At 42.7% G+C, this 16635-nt stretch overlaps 1 protein-coding gene across 2 annotated transcripts in view; it reads right to left on the reverse strand.

Annotated features, from left to right (window-relative positions):
- Positions 1 to 8871: 8871 nt before the first annotated feature.
- LRCH1 (leucine rich repeats and calponin homology domain containing 1) overlaps positions 8872 to 16635 on the reverse strand; it is a 191906-nt gene continuing 184142 nt past the window's right edge. For both annotated transcript variants that reach the window (XM_070578282.1, XM_070578279.1), the window contains one exon: positions 8872 to 11403. In XM_070578282.1, the coding sequence (XP_070434383.1) occupies positions 11293 to 11403 (111 nt within the window). In that variant the 3' untranslated portion in view covers positions 8872 to 11292. The remainder of the gene's footprint in view (positions 11404 to 16635) is intronic.

Below are 16635 nucleotides of genomic sequence, written 5' to 3' on the forward strand. Positions count from 1 at the left end.
TGTTCTCAGAAGACTAAAGCCTGCTCCTTTTGAGTCTCTTCCGAAATCATTTCGGTAAAAATGCTGCCATCCAGTGTTTTGATTAGGACAAGCACAGTAGACCACATACTCTACAAATAAAGTTTTCCAGAATAAATAGCAAATAACTCATTTTCTTAGTTATATGCGAATAAGGCCTGACACACTGTAGAACACTTCCTGCCTTAAACATGGACTGATCTTGCCGTATCTTGCTGCATAGTGAGAGAAGCTATCCCAGCTGTTGGAATGATCCTTTTGACTTTTAAATATGAATCCTAAGATAATCCTGCTAGTATTCCAGCCTTATTCAGTTGTTCTGATTTGGCTCATCTCGCAAAGTCCAGCCTGAGGGATTTTCACAGTTTGGTTCCTCCTGCAGCCTTTCTGCTGCAGTCACGTCCCACCCACCCCCCAAGAACTGATCTCAGGAACAACTCAAAACACCCTTATAAAGCAGCTCCCCGGTGCGAGGCCCACATCTGGAGAAACCTGTGTCCTGTGCCCCACCTCGGGAGGGAGAGGAGTTCGTTCCCAGTGCAGCACCCCCTGTCTGCCCTGCCACTCCACAGGCCAGGAACTCGGGGCTCAGGAATACATCAGACACCAGGCCCCTGAGTCAAAACTCCAGGGAACACACATCAGGTTTTCCAGATAGTGCCTCTGTGCCCATCTATCTAGGCATGAGGTAGAGCACCCCTCCCCTTTCCCAGGGCAGGGCAAGGCTGGGGAAATGCATGGCACCACAATATCTTCTCTGAAAACTTTTGGCCTCCGCAACTCTTCTTACACTCCTCACAGAGGGTGCTGGACAGAATTGGGTTTTGCATCCATCACTTCGTCATTTGTGTCTTCATCACTTAGTTGTTTTCTTCGCTTGTCTTCTTCATCACTTGTATCTATGACTACTGTTACTAGTAAGATTTCTACAAGAGAACAAATGAATTATTGGGGGTCTTTTTGTGGCCTTTTCCCTATTGAAATTATTATTTTGTCCAATATGAGCTTGATAAAAGAGGTTTATTGGGAAATGAACATTCAAATATAGCAGGGCAGATTCTTTTTTCAGGAGTACCAAGGAGGAAGAGATAATCTGGAGGAGGTGGGGAAAGCATCACCAGAAAGGAAGGCATTGGCTGTAAGTCTTGAAGGCTGGGTAGCATGTCACAAAGTCAAGAAGAGGTGAGAGGACATTCCAAGCAGCAAGTGTAGCACAGGGGGACAAAGACGTCAGAACACCTGGCAAAGTGCAAGAGAGAGGAGACTGCAGTGGCTGAATCAGAGCCTGTCAGCAGTAAATTGTTAACATATTGGAAAGGCATGCATGACATCGAAATCTACTAGACAAGTAATAGTGAGGTACTGAAGGTGTTTCCAGTAGGGACAGGGCATGGTGAGACGTGTGTTTTATAAATATTACTGTGGTAGCAGGGGGAGGATTGTAAAGAAGAGGGAGACAGGGAGACCAGATGGACCATTGAGCGCTCATCCCAGAGAGAACTGATGAGGGCTGGTACTGAGGTGGTGGGGACAAAGAGGAGATACTGGGGCTGAGAGATGTTTCTGAGGGAGGATCTACATGACTTAGTGATCAACTGAAAGGGACAGAGATGCATCAGTGATGATCCTACAGTGTCTAGCTTGGGAGGCCAGCAAGGTGGTAAAACCATTGAATCAGGAAATGCATGAGAAGAAGAAGGGGGTTGGGAAGGTAGAAAGGGAGTTCAGTTTCAAATACATTAAGTTTGAAGCTCATATAGGACCTCCAAGTGAAGATACTCAGAGCTACATCATTCTGGATCTCAGAGGGGAAGTATGATCTAGAATCATGAAGATATCTAGATTTTGTAAGTCACTCTTACTGGTGGATACCATGAGAGATCTTCAGCATGGATGGAAGAGTGCCAAGCACTCCTTCTAAAAAAATTAAGGAGGAGACTTTTAAGAAAATGGAAAAGGAGGGACTGACCTGGTGGTACAGCGGTTAAGTTCACACATTCTGCTTTGGTGGCCAGGGATCCACCAGTTCGAGTCCTGGGTATGGACCTATGCACTGGTCTTCAAGTCATGCTGTGGCAGGCGTCCCACATAAAATAGAGGAAGATGGGTACAGATGTTAGCTCAGGGCCAATCTTCCTCAGCAAAAAGAGGAGGATTGGAGGTGGATGTTAGCTCAGGGCTAATCTTCCTCAAAAAAAAAAAAAAGAAAGAAAGAAAACGGAGAAAGAACATGCAGAGAGATAAAAATAGCACCAGGCAAGAACTCGTGGGTTTCAAGAAGCAAGTGTACAACCATCCCAAATGCTACAGGAGGTCAAATAGAACAAGGACTGAAAAGAGGCCATGGGGTCTGGCGATTGGGATGGGACCCATAACTTTATTATGAGTGCTTTTATTAGAGTGGTAAGGATAGAAGGGAAAATGAGTGGAAAGTGAAGGCATTTGTTCAACAAATATTAAACACCTATTATATAGCCGGCACTGTTCTAGGCCTTGAGTATACAACAGTAAACAAAACAAAGACCCTGCACTCATGGAGTTTGCACTCCAGCATTGCTTATAGAATTTACTCTAAAGAACATTCTCTAAGGATTTGGGAAGACAACTAAACAGTGTTTTGAGGGGAAAGGTGATGTCAAGGTAAGTGTTTCTTACAGGCTGGTAAGGCTTGTGCTTGTGGCTTAATCACTATAGACAGAAAGGAGAGTTTGGAGGAGATGAAGGGAGCAAGGAAGGAATAGGGACAGAGACAGAGTCAGAGAGTCAGAGAGAGACCAGTAGCACAAAATCTCCCCTGAAGAGTGGAGTGGGTGTTTGACTTTGGAAGGGTAAGGGGTCATCTATTTCTCCAAGACGAAATAATTTGACAGTTCACATCTGATGGCCCCCATTTTCCCTGTAAATTAAGAGACAAGCTGAGAACAGATTGAAGGAGATTTGAGACAAGAATTTGAAGAACTGAAGCAGGAAGTAGGAAAGAGCCAAAGGGCGCGAGGTCAACGTTACTTTCCAAGCAGAGTTGTATCCAGTTAAGCAATGAAAGTATGTGACAGGGAGTCAGCTTAACTCACCACCGACACAGTCATCCCCCCAGAGGCTGTATGGTGTCTTCCCCAGGCGCTAGATAAGACTTCTCCTCTGTCCGCATCCCCCGACTTTTGTGACCATAGCAAATATTTATGTGGAGATGAAATTCCAGGAGATCCAACACTTTCTTTTACTTCTCAAAAAAAAGCAATAGTTGTTAGGGAGAGCTTATTGGCCAAGTACTGAATCTATTGACTCTGGCATTTCTAATCACAGTGGAAAGCAGACAGCCCCCCGGACCTACTTTTCCACCCCAATCCCACACCCACCCAACCCAATTTATCTCACAGAAATACCAGCGAGTCTGCCCCGTTCCCCTCTATAAATCCTCAGCAATTTTTTTCATGTTGCTCAAGCAATCAACCTCTAAGTCTAGCATTCAAAAAGCACAGAGAATGGTCAGATGGATTTTCTAGAGTTAACTGCCTCCCATTCCTTTGGTCTCATCACCTCTTTGACCTTGTCAGAAAATGCCTCTTTATCTTCTTCCTTAGGATGTTTGTCCTGCGTTCTCAACGACACTGTGCTTAATGCAACAATCCTCAGCTCCAGACCTGCCTGACAGCACAGCGTCCTCTGTCCATACATACATGTACTTCTTAACAAGATCTTTTGTGTGGACACAGCTGTCTTGGCCCTGGGTATATATTGACACAGATTTACAGAATCACTGTTGGAAGGTTCTGCTTACCCATTTAGATGGTCCTCTTCGAGTGCCTTTAACGAGCAGAACGCTTGTCCATTAGAGGGCAGGATGGAGAAGCCTGGGCTCTGATGACCAGGGGACACCTGGTCATGACCAGGCAACTCATCTCAGCCCTGGCAACTCCCCTCTGGTCTGAGAGCTTTTTACATGGAAGAAAAATAAATTTCTGTCTTGTTTAGGCCACTGCTACTTGATTTTTCTGTTATATGCAGCCAAACTTAATCCTATCTGACCATTTTTGTCTGACGTTAACACAGCTATATTGGCTTTCTTTTCACTTATATTTGTGGTACACAAATCAATGTGTGGTGTCACTTTCCGTCCTTTGACCTTCAACCTATGTTTTTTATTTTATTGTGTCTGTAATCATCATATAGTTGGATTTGTAACCTGCCTTTTAGCTATCTAGTTCATTAATATTGATTGTGACTGCAGGCATATTTGGGTTTATTTCTACTCTGTCATTTGGGGCCTGCCCCTTACTCTGCTGCTTCTCTCCACTCCACTTCCGTCACTTTTGGAAGAGACTTTTTAACTTCATATTTTCTTCTTTACTGGCTTGAAAGCAATAGACTCTCTTTTCTTTACACTAAAATTTTCACATTTGCATTTAACACAGTTGAAAATAAATCAATAGCTCTACCTTTCTCCAAAACAGTACAAGGAACTAGAATATTTGAACTCCCATGATGCCTTCTCATCTTGTGTGATAAATGGCCAGTAATTTATTTCCACTATACTTTTTTCTTAGCAACCTCTACCTCAAATTAGACATTAATGTCATCATCCTACAGCCGATGTTCATTCGGATATGCCCACATAGTTATGTCTTTATTTCTTGGCCATTCTATTTTGAATTTTAGAACTTCCTTCTCCCTGAAATATATAAATCAGTGAATGTGAGCTGATGGTTTCAGTTTTTATCTCAAAATATTAATAGTTATTTTCTCTTGGTGCTTTACAGAGATACTCCACTGTCTGTTGGCTTCTGACTGTACTGTTGAGAAGTCTGCTGTCAACGTAATTGACTTTTTTTCTTTTTTTGTGTGTAATGTGTCTTCACTTTTAGGATTACCTTTGTCTTCATCTGCAGCTTCACTGCAGATATAGATATATGTTTACTTATGCTGCTTGAAATTTGTTGTGCTTCCTGACTTTGAGCATTCAAATGCTTTCTCAATTCTGGAAAGTTCTCAATCACTATCTCTTTATATATTGCCTCTCCTTTATTATATTTTCTCTCCTCTTAATAGTCACACTAAGAGGATAAATAAATACTTGAAAAGCTTCCTGCCAGTTCAGATCAAGTCTTGCTACCAAATAAGTTGCAAAATAACTTTCAGTCTTCAAGTTTCAGAGCTTATTTTATAATAATATTTTATAATTGTGCATAGGAAATTCCTGTATGGTTGAGTGTAACCCCAGGGAATCTGTGAGGCCTGAGTGGTGGGTACATTCCTGCAGTAAGGAATTGCTTTTTCTTTTCTCTGGTAGCCTGGAGTGTGACCAACCTGAGACACTGTAAGTAAATATTCTTCATCTTGGGCTTTCCCAGACCACACTTGTAGTAGAAAGTCAAATCATAAATCTGTGGAAGATGAGACCTGTAGCGACAAAATCGCAGAAGATAATGTTTTCCTATCTACCCTCGGCCAAGGATGACTAGTTTCCTCGTCATCTCCCTTTGCAGACAGGCTGATTTTTCCCTCTATCCTCCCAATGAAGATACAGCCCTTTACAGATCCTGGCTTTGTGCAGAGATTTCAGATCCAACTCAGGACCCACCTTGAATATGTCCATGTACTTGTCTCCATCACAGGGAGCTCATTAATACACCATCTTGTGTTCAAGAAGGTGGATGAATGCTCCCAGTACAGCCATGGCTTCACTTTCATCTTATCTTTCTGGTCTCCAGCTCCTTCTCAGAGATCCTGGGGATTTCCTTATTTTCTTATGATACCCAAAGCATTTAAATGTATATGTCTATTTTTTTAAGCATTTCTAGGCATGTCATTGAGGGAGGGTTTCCGGGGATGTAAATACTTCAGTTCCCTCTTGGGAGTCTGGCTGGGATAATTCTGAGGTGTGAGATGTTCTATACCATTTCCCAGAGTTTCCTCCAGGATTGAGCTTCAGTCTTTCACTGTGGAGCTGGTTGAAGAATGCACCCCCTGTTGGCCACCTCCTCTTTCCAGCGGCACCTCCCAATCTCCCTGCGAGCTCCCTGTGCCCACCAAATACCTAAGGGCCTTTATCCTTATTTCAGGCCTTTCTCCTTCTTTTCCATATTGCCCACCTAATACCACATGATTCTAGGAACTGGAACAAGCTTCTAGGTGCTTCTAGAGGAGGCTTCTAACACATCCTGTTAAGTGCCTGTCCAGTGAACTCCACTTTTTCTTTCAGCAAACAATACTATCCTGGGAAAAATGCACATACTCTAACATTAGCAAGGGAAAAAAAGCCAGTATATAAAGTTGTACTATGTAAAAATACATAGGAATATCTCAAAGAAAATATTTCCAAAGTTTAGCAGTTCCCAAGTAGGTAGGATTACAGGTGATCTTCCCCAACCTGTTTATAGTTTTCGAAGTTTCTGTGATGAACCTGTATCGCTTTGATAGACAGAGAGAAAAATTCCACAATTAAAAAAAAAAAAGCAGTATTTTATTAAATTGGGAGAGAGAAATGGCAAGGAATCTGGAGGCTTCTCCCCAGACCTCATGTCAAGTGAGGCATTATTCCTTGCCACTGTGTCTGTTTTGTAATCTCTTTTTTTCTTCTCTCGTTGCGCTGGCCTTCATCTGACTTAGCTGGCGTTTCAACTAGTCCCCATATGCTCAGCTTATTGGGTTTTATCACACCAATATGCTTTCTTTCGTAACTCTAAACATCCTAACTGTTGTCGAGGACATTTTTCTTTAACTCTAGAAACTTCAGTTGGGTCAGCTCTGCTGGGAAGCCCATTGGTACAGTGAAAAGGACACAGGCCTGACATAGCTGAACTTGACTGCCTCCCTCTCTGTTACCTGCTGTGACCTTGGACAAGTTACCTGAATACTCTGCATCTCAGCTTCTCTTTATTAGTTTGCACTCTTAGAAGCGATAAGAAGCCCAGCTCGAATTGATGTGATGCAAATCATAGCCTCTTGGAAGTCCTCAGGGAAGGTTTGACTACACAGCTTCAGAAATACAGAGTTCTTTTACTACTGGCCCCAGAATGCAAACACCAGGGTTTGCTTTGCTGTCTCTTGTCCCTACTTCTTTCTGCATGTCAGGTTTATCTTCTACATCTTTTCCAAGTTTTACATCTTTCATCTTCAGTCACCTGGGAAAGAATCAAGATCCTGGGGAAGAGACTTATTGGTCGATTGTGAATAAAGTGGCTGCTTCTGAACCAATAGACAATAGCCAGGTGTGCAGCATCAGGTAAGAACCACAAAAATCTCATGGTATATGAGGCAGGGTTAGTTCCTAGATGCATGTGGTATTAGGTGGACAACCCTGTAAGTGCCCACTCCAAGTCCCTTCCTGATAGCATTTTGGTAAGAATTTTTGAGAAAATGTGTGTAAAGTTCATTGATTCTTCTAACTGGTATCTCTTCAGTGCCTACTACATGATAAGCACTGTCCTAGGCAATGGAGAATCAACAGAGAACAAAATCGAACAAGCAGCCTTGTTTTAACGGAACTTATAGTTCAGAAAAAACACTTGACCCACAGTAGCCACTCAGTAAAGACTGACCATTCAGGTGGTCCATTAGTGTGTGCATGTGGGGAGTAAGATAGTGGTTTAGAGTGGAACCCGGCTATACACACATGTCCCATGCTCAGGGAGTACCAGTTACAAAGATAACTCCCTGAGTTCATACGACCCAGACCAGTCTCCATGGACCTGATCTCTGCCAGCTGACCTCCTTGTGTGGAAGACAGGAAGATTAGATAAACAGCCCCCTGGGGTCGTTGCTGCCTGGATCTCTCAGCCTCACCCAGGAAGAACTAGAAAGCCCCAGATGCAGCTGTTGGCCAGAACTCAGTCCCTGGGACAATCTCCAGCTGTGGCCAGTGCCACAGGGCTGAACTGCATGGATGAGCATCCCCTGCGGGGCTCCCCCCAGTGCTCCTGCTCCTGCTGCCATCCCTCCCCCCTTTGCCCTCCACATGTTCCCACTTTCTACAGCCAACATGCAATGCTAAGTGTCTGTGAAGTGCTGGATTTCTGTTATGTGCACAAGGCTAGGATGACTAAGATTTTGGAGCTGGGCACAGCAGCAGCATTCCCAATTAGAACATATGGGCCACGCAGGGCTTCTTGACTCGGCAGTCACAAATCTTAAATGAAGGGCTGTGACACTGTCCCTGTAGTCCCTGCTCGGGCTATAGGACTCCGGGGCTTGTGTGCTGTGTGTGCAGGTTGGGGAAAGAAGACAGGAACAGTCCGTGACTATTTTCACTTGAATTCCTCAAGGCAGCTACTCTTCTACCAGAAGGAGGCTGGACCTGGGGGGAAAGCGATAACACTGGTCTGGCTCTATTGGAGGGAGGCGTAATCAAGGCAGCCACTTCAGTCTCTGAGTGTCAGATTCCACAGGAGGCAGTTGCGGAGGGAGGACCAGACCCTGCGGTTTCACAACATACCCTCAGCCCTTAAGGCTTCCTCAGAGACGCTCTGGAGCCACCATTCAAGGGATAGGTGGGGGATCCCGAGTCTACACCTCTGCCCCTCCCCCCTCCCCACCATAGCAACTCTGCCTTTAACTGCTCTATGTTCTGTGGGTCCAGGTAAGATTTAGTTTGGAAAAAAAATTGTCCTGAGGTATGAATATATATATATATATATATTTCATTTCCCTAATTTTATGTATATATTCATTCTCCTGATTTTACACACACATATATACATCCATACATATTTTAGGTATAGACATATGTATACACACACACACATATATATTTACACTAGATGATTGCTACAATCTGTTTCAGCAACGACACCTATAGTTTCTTTTGTGACCACAGTCAAACTTTGCACCAGACAGGTTAAGTCAATCAGAAGAAGGTTTGTACAAATTCCAAGTTTTAATGGCTGTTAAATAATAAAAGGGAGGATATTTGCACTATGTACATTCTGTCCACTTATGGTACTGTCAGCTGGGCATGCATGTTTTATTGCACATATAAACAGTGTACAAGGATCTGGAAGACGTCTTAGCCATACAAGGACTGCATTTAAAAGGAAAAAAGCCATTTTACAAAATATTGAAGCCATTTGTATTATACAGCCAACTTCAAGAAAATACTGAAAATTAATATCAAAAGAAATATTTTAATTTTGAAAAAAATCTCTCAAAACAAGGATTACAGAGCTTCATGTTGACATATATACATGTAAAAAAATAGTTCAGGACCCTGCATTCTGAATGCCTATCAAGGGGCAGCAATCGAAATTCCTATCTCTATAGTCAACCTTTGAATGTTGCTTACATGGAATACGCTCTTTGTTCAAAATGTCTTTCTTCTTTACACCATTACGCGATTTGACCAAACAGGCATTTATGCAGTACAGGAAAATATTAAAATATATTTTAAGTTAGGTTAAAGTGCACAGTACATTTGATAGAAAATAGCTGCTAGCTGCCAATCCAAATGACCATTTTCAGTCACCCCTCCCTCTTGCCTAGAGCTGGGGGCAGCGTTGGCATTGGCTGGTGTTAGTCTGTGTTCAATGTACACCGTCCTCCTGGTGTCTTTTCTGTTGTGTCTACCTTTATATTTGTCTGACAAATTGTGGCTGCTGCTCTCTAAAACTTCTAATGGCTTTTCACAGAGGTGAGGATGCAGTCAGCATCCACAAGACTTTGAAAGATGAGTGATGGGGAGATCTGTAACAGTAGGGCCAATGCACACGCGTGCACCTGCCTAAAACAGGCTGTTGTGTCTGTGAAGCCTACGTGAATCTCTCAGACCCACACGGCTCCCTTTCCTTCGCTGGCTATTCTCTAGTCATTCTTTTGTTTGAACTTGCTCCTTCCTAGGCCACTCAGCCTCACAAGGGTCACTTACTTAACCTTCTCCTGAGCCCGCCTTGGTGTGGCATGCAGCTGCCCCACCAATTTACAGACTCACTTCTGCGGTTTCACACCAGAGACCATGAATCGTGCAGTGTTTTATGGACTACTCTGAAAGCCACCAAGTAAGTTACAATAAAACGATCATGTCTGCATCTCAGAATCATTTCCTCTTCTAAGTGGCAGTTGAAGAAAGTGCTGGTTTCCTGATCCAGGTCCTACATGCCTTAAGTAATTCTTGATCACTCTCAGTTGAAGCTGCCCTTAAAAAACTTTTTGGTTAAACAATAAACTTTTTATCATCTCCACTTTCCTATACCATTTCCTTATTATCTACCTTTGGTGCTAGACTTTCTTTAATTACCCAAGTCACAGTGCAAAATTATACTTCAAGACACTTCAAGACACATGATGCTAACACTTATTACTTCTTCGTGTTAAAATGTGAATGTTTTGTGCATAGCAAAATAAGTATGAATCCAAAAATATACTTGTTCACATTTTATCTTCAAGTTTAATATGTCTTTTTTTTTCCATCACAGCTATTTACAAGTAACTTTGGGGTGCTCTCTTGATTTCAGTCAGTTCATTATATCAGAGGACAACAGGGCTGATGGAATGTAGGAAACCGGATGGAATGCAGAACTATAAATAAGACCAATGTCCCATAAACCAAAGTGTAAATAATGCCTCCCCAGAAAACAGTTCCTGTCACAGAAGCACCTGTTTTTTGTTTAATTTTTTTCTGAGTCATGTACACCAGAAAACATGATTACTGAGACCTAGAACTACTTGCACACCAAAGAGGATAGAAAATAACTCAATATTTATAATATTAAAATAAAGTGTTTAACCACAAAAAAGCAGTAATAAAATAGTTTCCTAATTTACAATTTGCATCCAAAGGATGAATAACAACTCACTAATAAATAATATTTATATAAATATTTTGCATGTCGAAAATAGTTTTTTAAAAGGCAATGGTCTCAAGAAACTTCTTGAAAAATTTGGTGGTGAAAAACCTGACTGAGTCCCCCTCCCCCCACTAAATACACAATGAGTCTGGTTTTAATAAAACAAATGCATCTTGCTGTAAGACGGTTGTGCTTGGTGTTTGGTAATGGCAGTGGGTGAGCGTGGAAGGGATGACGGAGGTTGTACAAGGCATTGATGTGCTGTTCGGTTCTTCATAGCCAGCTCCCTCACTGGTTTTACGATAAATACCTGTCACGTCTTAACGTCAGTTAAGGTCAGTTCTGAAAGGTGGAAAATCTCTTATGTCCTTCCTTCAATTCAACTAGAGTCGGGGAACTGACAGGCAGTGAGTGGCTGGGGGGGACAGGTGCCGAGAGCAGAGTTCAGGATCTCTGATGGGAGAAGAGTCTGAGCTGACCCAAAGGAGAGGAGTTGCTTTCATGTGAACAGAGCCTTCGTTACACTTATGTCTAGTAACGCTTGAACGGTCATGCCCACTTTGACCAGGCCTTTCTCTTCAAGGATGTGATGTGGTAGGCACAGCTTTCCCTAAAAAGAAGAAGAACAAAACATTGATTTTTAGATGACTGGAATCTAATCATAAAGTCTTGCAACACCACTGACAGGAGTCAAGTAGAGCTCTGTCGTATGCCTGTCTGATCACCTCAGACGGTGCTCCCTCCCTTGCTTTCCACCCATTGCAAAGACCTTTTCTGTGTCTGCAGAGAAAAGAATGACTTTCCACAAGTGAGAGATGTTCCAAAGATCCTGAAATTTGCAAAAGATCTAAACATTTTAAAAAGTTTTACACTAAATAACTGAGCTACACAGAGTCGGTTGGAAACCACACACCAAGGACATATTAGCTTACATTATTACAAAGCAAAATTACAAATAGCCTCTCACACATTTTAAAGGAACTCAAATACTCATTTATATAGACCACACATTCTTCTACTGACCATAAACTTTGGTTTAATTCATTTTATTTCCTGTGATCTCTGGAAAGGAAGCCTGCTGTGGACTGGTATCCTTTCTTCACGGTTTATGAACAGCCTTGTAAATAAGTCATTTTAACCATAGCCTTTACTAGCCTCTCTTTTAAGACTCTTTTATAAAAGTGTCAAAGACACAAATGTCCTGCTACTTTCTCATGCTGTATTTTTGCTCTTGAGAATGTCCAGCACATACTAGTCGAGGAAAAAAGTCAATGCGAGTCACTCTCTGAGGGCAGCACCTTGCACACTCAACCCAACAGTTTACACAAGAACATGATGAAACAATTTTACTCCTTTGTCATTTGACCCTGGTCTGATATAGGGGAACCTCCTTCCAGGGTGTGTCTCCTTGGCTGGGAAAAGACTCCCTGGCAAGCACTCCCTCTTGTCTACACGATGAGAGTGTGTTCTCCACAGCCCAACAACCGCTGTCTTTAAGGAGAGTTTAAGTGGGATCTGCTTCCAGCCACAGGTGATGGACACAGTGTTTAAGTGAAGCTAATCAGGGCCTTTGGACAGAACTGCTTCTCTTGGTGTGACTCTTGCTTGAGGAACCAGATCTTCCTGCTGCCTCAGTGAAGGACTCTCCATAAGTTACCACAAACACAGGCATTCTTCTCTTAAAAAGATCTTTCAAGGACAAAGCATGACATTTCCAATAACCTGTTCCACTACCTCCAAATGTCAGTAGGTTCTACGTTTCCAGCATCTTGCTATCCCCTCTTCCTCCCACTTCCCTAACTTGTGGCGAATTTAGAGTGTCTCAGACTCTGATTCCAGACCTTATGAAATGGCCACATGTCAACATAAGACAGCCCATTCTTTAAAGAGCAATTTTAACCATTATTTCAAGTGGCTGCTGTGTATCATTCTGTGCACAGAATGTCACTGCATCATCTTGTCATCAATGGTATTTTAGGGGGGCATGAAGTTTATGCTGCTTGTCAACATACTAGCCAAATGTCAACCTGAGAAACGGATGGAAAGTTCTGTCTGGGTTGTGAGTCATGAGCCATGCACGAGGCAAGGATGGACGGTGCTTCCTCCTTGTGCCACAGCCAGGTGTCAGTGTGTATCTTCCCGACACCATCTGCCACGGGCTTGTGAAACAACCTGAATCACATTTCATTGCTAAGCTGATTACATGCGGGCAGGGACATGTTTTCCTCATTTTTAGGGCTCCTGCAGCACCCAAGTCCATATCCAGCTTGGTAGGAAATTATAAATGACTACTAATTACGCTTAAGCTCCTGGTACAAGACATTACTTAGGGGAAAAATAAATCTTCACTTTATACCATATACTAAAATCAGTTCAAAATGAAGTAAAGAGTTAAATGTTAAAAAAGCCCAAAACACCCTTCCCAATAAAATATAGATGAATATTTAATATTTTCTCTGATAAATGGATGGGGAAGGATTTTCTAAGCTAAAAAAAGGTTAAAAAATCACAAAGGAAAAAATAAAATCAATTGATTGCCTAAAAGTTTAAAGCTTCCATGTGTCAAAAAAACCCAAATTAATTAAAAGATAAACAACAAACTGTAAAAAAGTATTTGCATCAAATTACAAAGGGTTTTATATGACACATAAGCTCAACAAATCAGTGAGAAAAACACTGAGATGCCAATCGAACACTGGGCGAGGATCTTGAATGGAAATTTAGCAAGGGATTTGCCTGAGGCATTTTGAACAAGACATTTTGCTTTTCGATCTCAGTGTTTACTTACGTTTAGTCCCAAATGTTCCCGAATTCTGGTACTAATATTTGCACAGAGCCTAAACGCTGTGTACAACATGGTTTTTATGGGGCTAGGTGACCCATCCTGAGTCCTGCTTGAGAGGCAACATGTTTTCATTAGTGACAGCCCCAGTCCCATTGACGAGTGGTGGCTCAGTGGTCTGCAGAGCTGAGGTTCCAAGCTAGTCATGGTCAGGAAGGGCTGCGGCTCCAGCAAGACAGGGATGGGAAGGTAATGAGGCCTCAGCCTTCTGCTAACAGGATGTTTGGAGATGTCACACACTGAATTAGCTTAAGGTCATCCTTTCTCCCAGGCATCTCACCTTCCTGGTCTCCTCATTCCTAAACCAGGTGCAGAGTCCGAGATTTTCCCTTCCGCCCTTACAGCTGGTGATGAGGAGTAAACAGAAGACATGAAAAGGTACCCTTTCAACCTTTCTGCCTTTATCTTTTTTTCAGACCCCCCAAGAAGCCCAGTCGTGCCTCCAGATTACTTTTGATGAGGTTGGAGGTACCTAAGAAGACTAGCCTAAGATAATAAAAATCTTAAAAAAAATGGCAGTTCTGGTTATTCCATCACAGGACTGGGATGCAGACTGATAGGCGCTGGTGAACAGGATGAGCAAGGAGAGCCTGCCAGAAATGAGGAGGGGTATTGTGGATGGCCAGAAGGCCACTGCCTATCACACTAGTCCTGTCACTGCATATCCCACAGCAGAGGGAAGCCCTGAAATGAGCTAGAGGTTGGGATGGGGAAGGAACTGCTATAGATTTATAGCTGGATGAGAAATGACAGAGAAGGGCCCCCTACCTTGTATATAAAGGATTAAAGCAGAGATGGCTGTACATTTACACTGACTTCAAATGCATTTAAATTTCATTGTTAGAGGATCTTAGTGGCTTTCACTGAGAATGTGGCAGCAGACTATTCTAGTACACCCATGAGCCCCTTTTAGTTGTGTTTCTTTTTAAGGCACAGAGCAGGGTCTGTCTACAAAGTAGTATCTTGCATAAAAATAATGCTTCTGATTCCCTCTGGAGAACTCATGCTTTGCATTGCTTCTCTGATGGTGGAATCAATGATTCCCTCATATCCCCTCACCCTCTCCTCTTCTGAGCCACACCAAACAAGGCTGGAAAAGGCAGGCAAGCCATAAAGACTAAATCTTAACCCTGAAAGACTTCTGAGGCCCTCCCACATGCCTGGCACCAATGCTACAGATTTCTGTTGCTTATTTCATCATGACAACCTTGCCATGGAGATATAATATCTCTATTTTACAGATGAGAAAACTGAGATGTAGAGAGTTTAAGTAACTTTGCTAACTTCACACAGCTGGTAAGTACTGGAACCAGGATTTGAACACGTTTCATCTTAGACTTGGGCTCCTTCCACGTTATGCTGCTTTCCATAAAGGCCTTGATCTACGAGCAGGTCTGTTTCCTCTGTGCCCAGCAGACAGGAAGAGACCCCTGGACCCTCGGAGTCCTATCCAGGTAAGTCCCATCAAATTCAACGTCAGGTGGAGATCAGAGAACCCTCAACTTGGTGAAAGGTGTTAGCTCTGCCACTCAGCTCATTTGGCTTCTCTGTGTAGCGAGGGACAGACATCTTGTTTTGGCAGAAAACGCCTCGCGGCAGTGGCAGATCACCGCCACTGCCTGCCTCCCCTCTTTCTATAGTTTCTTATGCTCCCAAACAGTCACAGGCTTACTTCCAGGCCAGCTGCTGAACAAAAGGAAGTCCCTCAGGTCAGCACATTTCATTTTGTTCAGTCTGTTTCTAAAATGTCAAGTCCTGGCACTAAACTGATCTGCCACTAAACAAACTGTCTGCATTATTTTAACCTCAGAGAGCTTCAAGTTCTTGCTCTGCCAGCTGGGCACTCTGAGAGTCCATTTCTACCAGTGTAACATGGAGACCATGTCAAACTCCTACAGACCAGGAGGATTTCTTGTCACTCTTCATTTGATGCTCTGCTTTCCAGCCATGTTACCTTCCAGTCCTTCTTTTCTCTAGAACACTTCGTTCTCCACACACATCTACCCCTTCTTTCACCTCCCTAACCCGTGCCCCCTTCATCTGGCCCTTCCCACGCATCTCTTAGGTCTACGTATAAACATCACGTTCCAGGAAGGCTTCACAGACCATCCGCTCCCCATAGGGTCAGGTCTTCGGTCCATGTATTTTAAAGAATCTTGTTTCCGATCAACTACAGGTCCTTATCACACTGAATTCCTCTCTTTTTGTCCACTAGAGCCACTAGATCAGGAATCCAAAAACTACAGCCTGCAGGTCAATCCAGCCCAAAGCCCGTTTTTGTAAAAGTTCTGTTGGAACACAGCCACATCCATTCATTTACAAATCGCCTATGGCTGCTTTCACACTACAACAGCAGAGTCGAACAGTCATAACAGACACTGTATGGCCCACAAAGCCTAAAATGTTTACTATCTGGCACTTTACAGGAAAAGTTTGCCAACTCCTGGTCTAGAAGGCAAATTTTTGAAGACACGGTTACATCTCATGGTCACCTTTTTCTCCCCAAGGCCTACCACGGGGCCTCGCACAACGAGTGCTCATTCCATATTTGAGGAATGAATGAATGAACCCAAGTGTAAACAAAAACACAGTGAAAAGCCAAGGAACTAGAGCCTGACAGTCTTAAAGAAGGAAAAAAGGGCACATTCTATGTACCTAACTGATTATTTATCAAGAACTAATTTCAAAATCTGAAGCCTAATTTTAACAACTTAATCTCCTGAAATAAAATCACATTAAGATATTTTTCACCTAATTCAAAATCACTTCAGGCTCCTGAAATTTTAATCCATTGTTTGTTACTTTTACCATGTAGTTGAAACATCCTTTGTCCTTATGACTTCTTGCCCTTATGACAGGGACCAGCACGGATTTTAGAGAGAGGACTCTAGCCACCCTGCACTAAATTTAATTTCTTACTCACAAGTAAATAGCATCAAGAGATCAAGTCCCTTTCTTTCTCTACTCTCATTGATGAAATTCCTACTCAGCTGTCTTACT

The sequence above is a fragment of the Equus przewalskii genome, chromosome 16 (assembly GCF_037783145.1).
Source record: "Equus przewalskii isolate Varuska chromosome 16, EquPr2, whole genome shotgun sequence".
Taxonomy (NCBI): domain Eukaryota; kingdom Metazoa; phylum Chordata; class Mammalia; order Perissodactyla; family Equidae; genus Equus; species Equus przewalskii.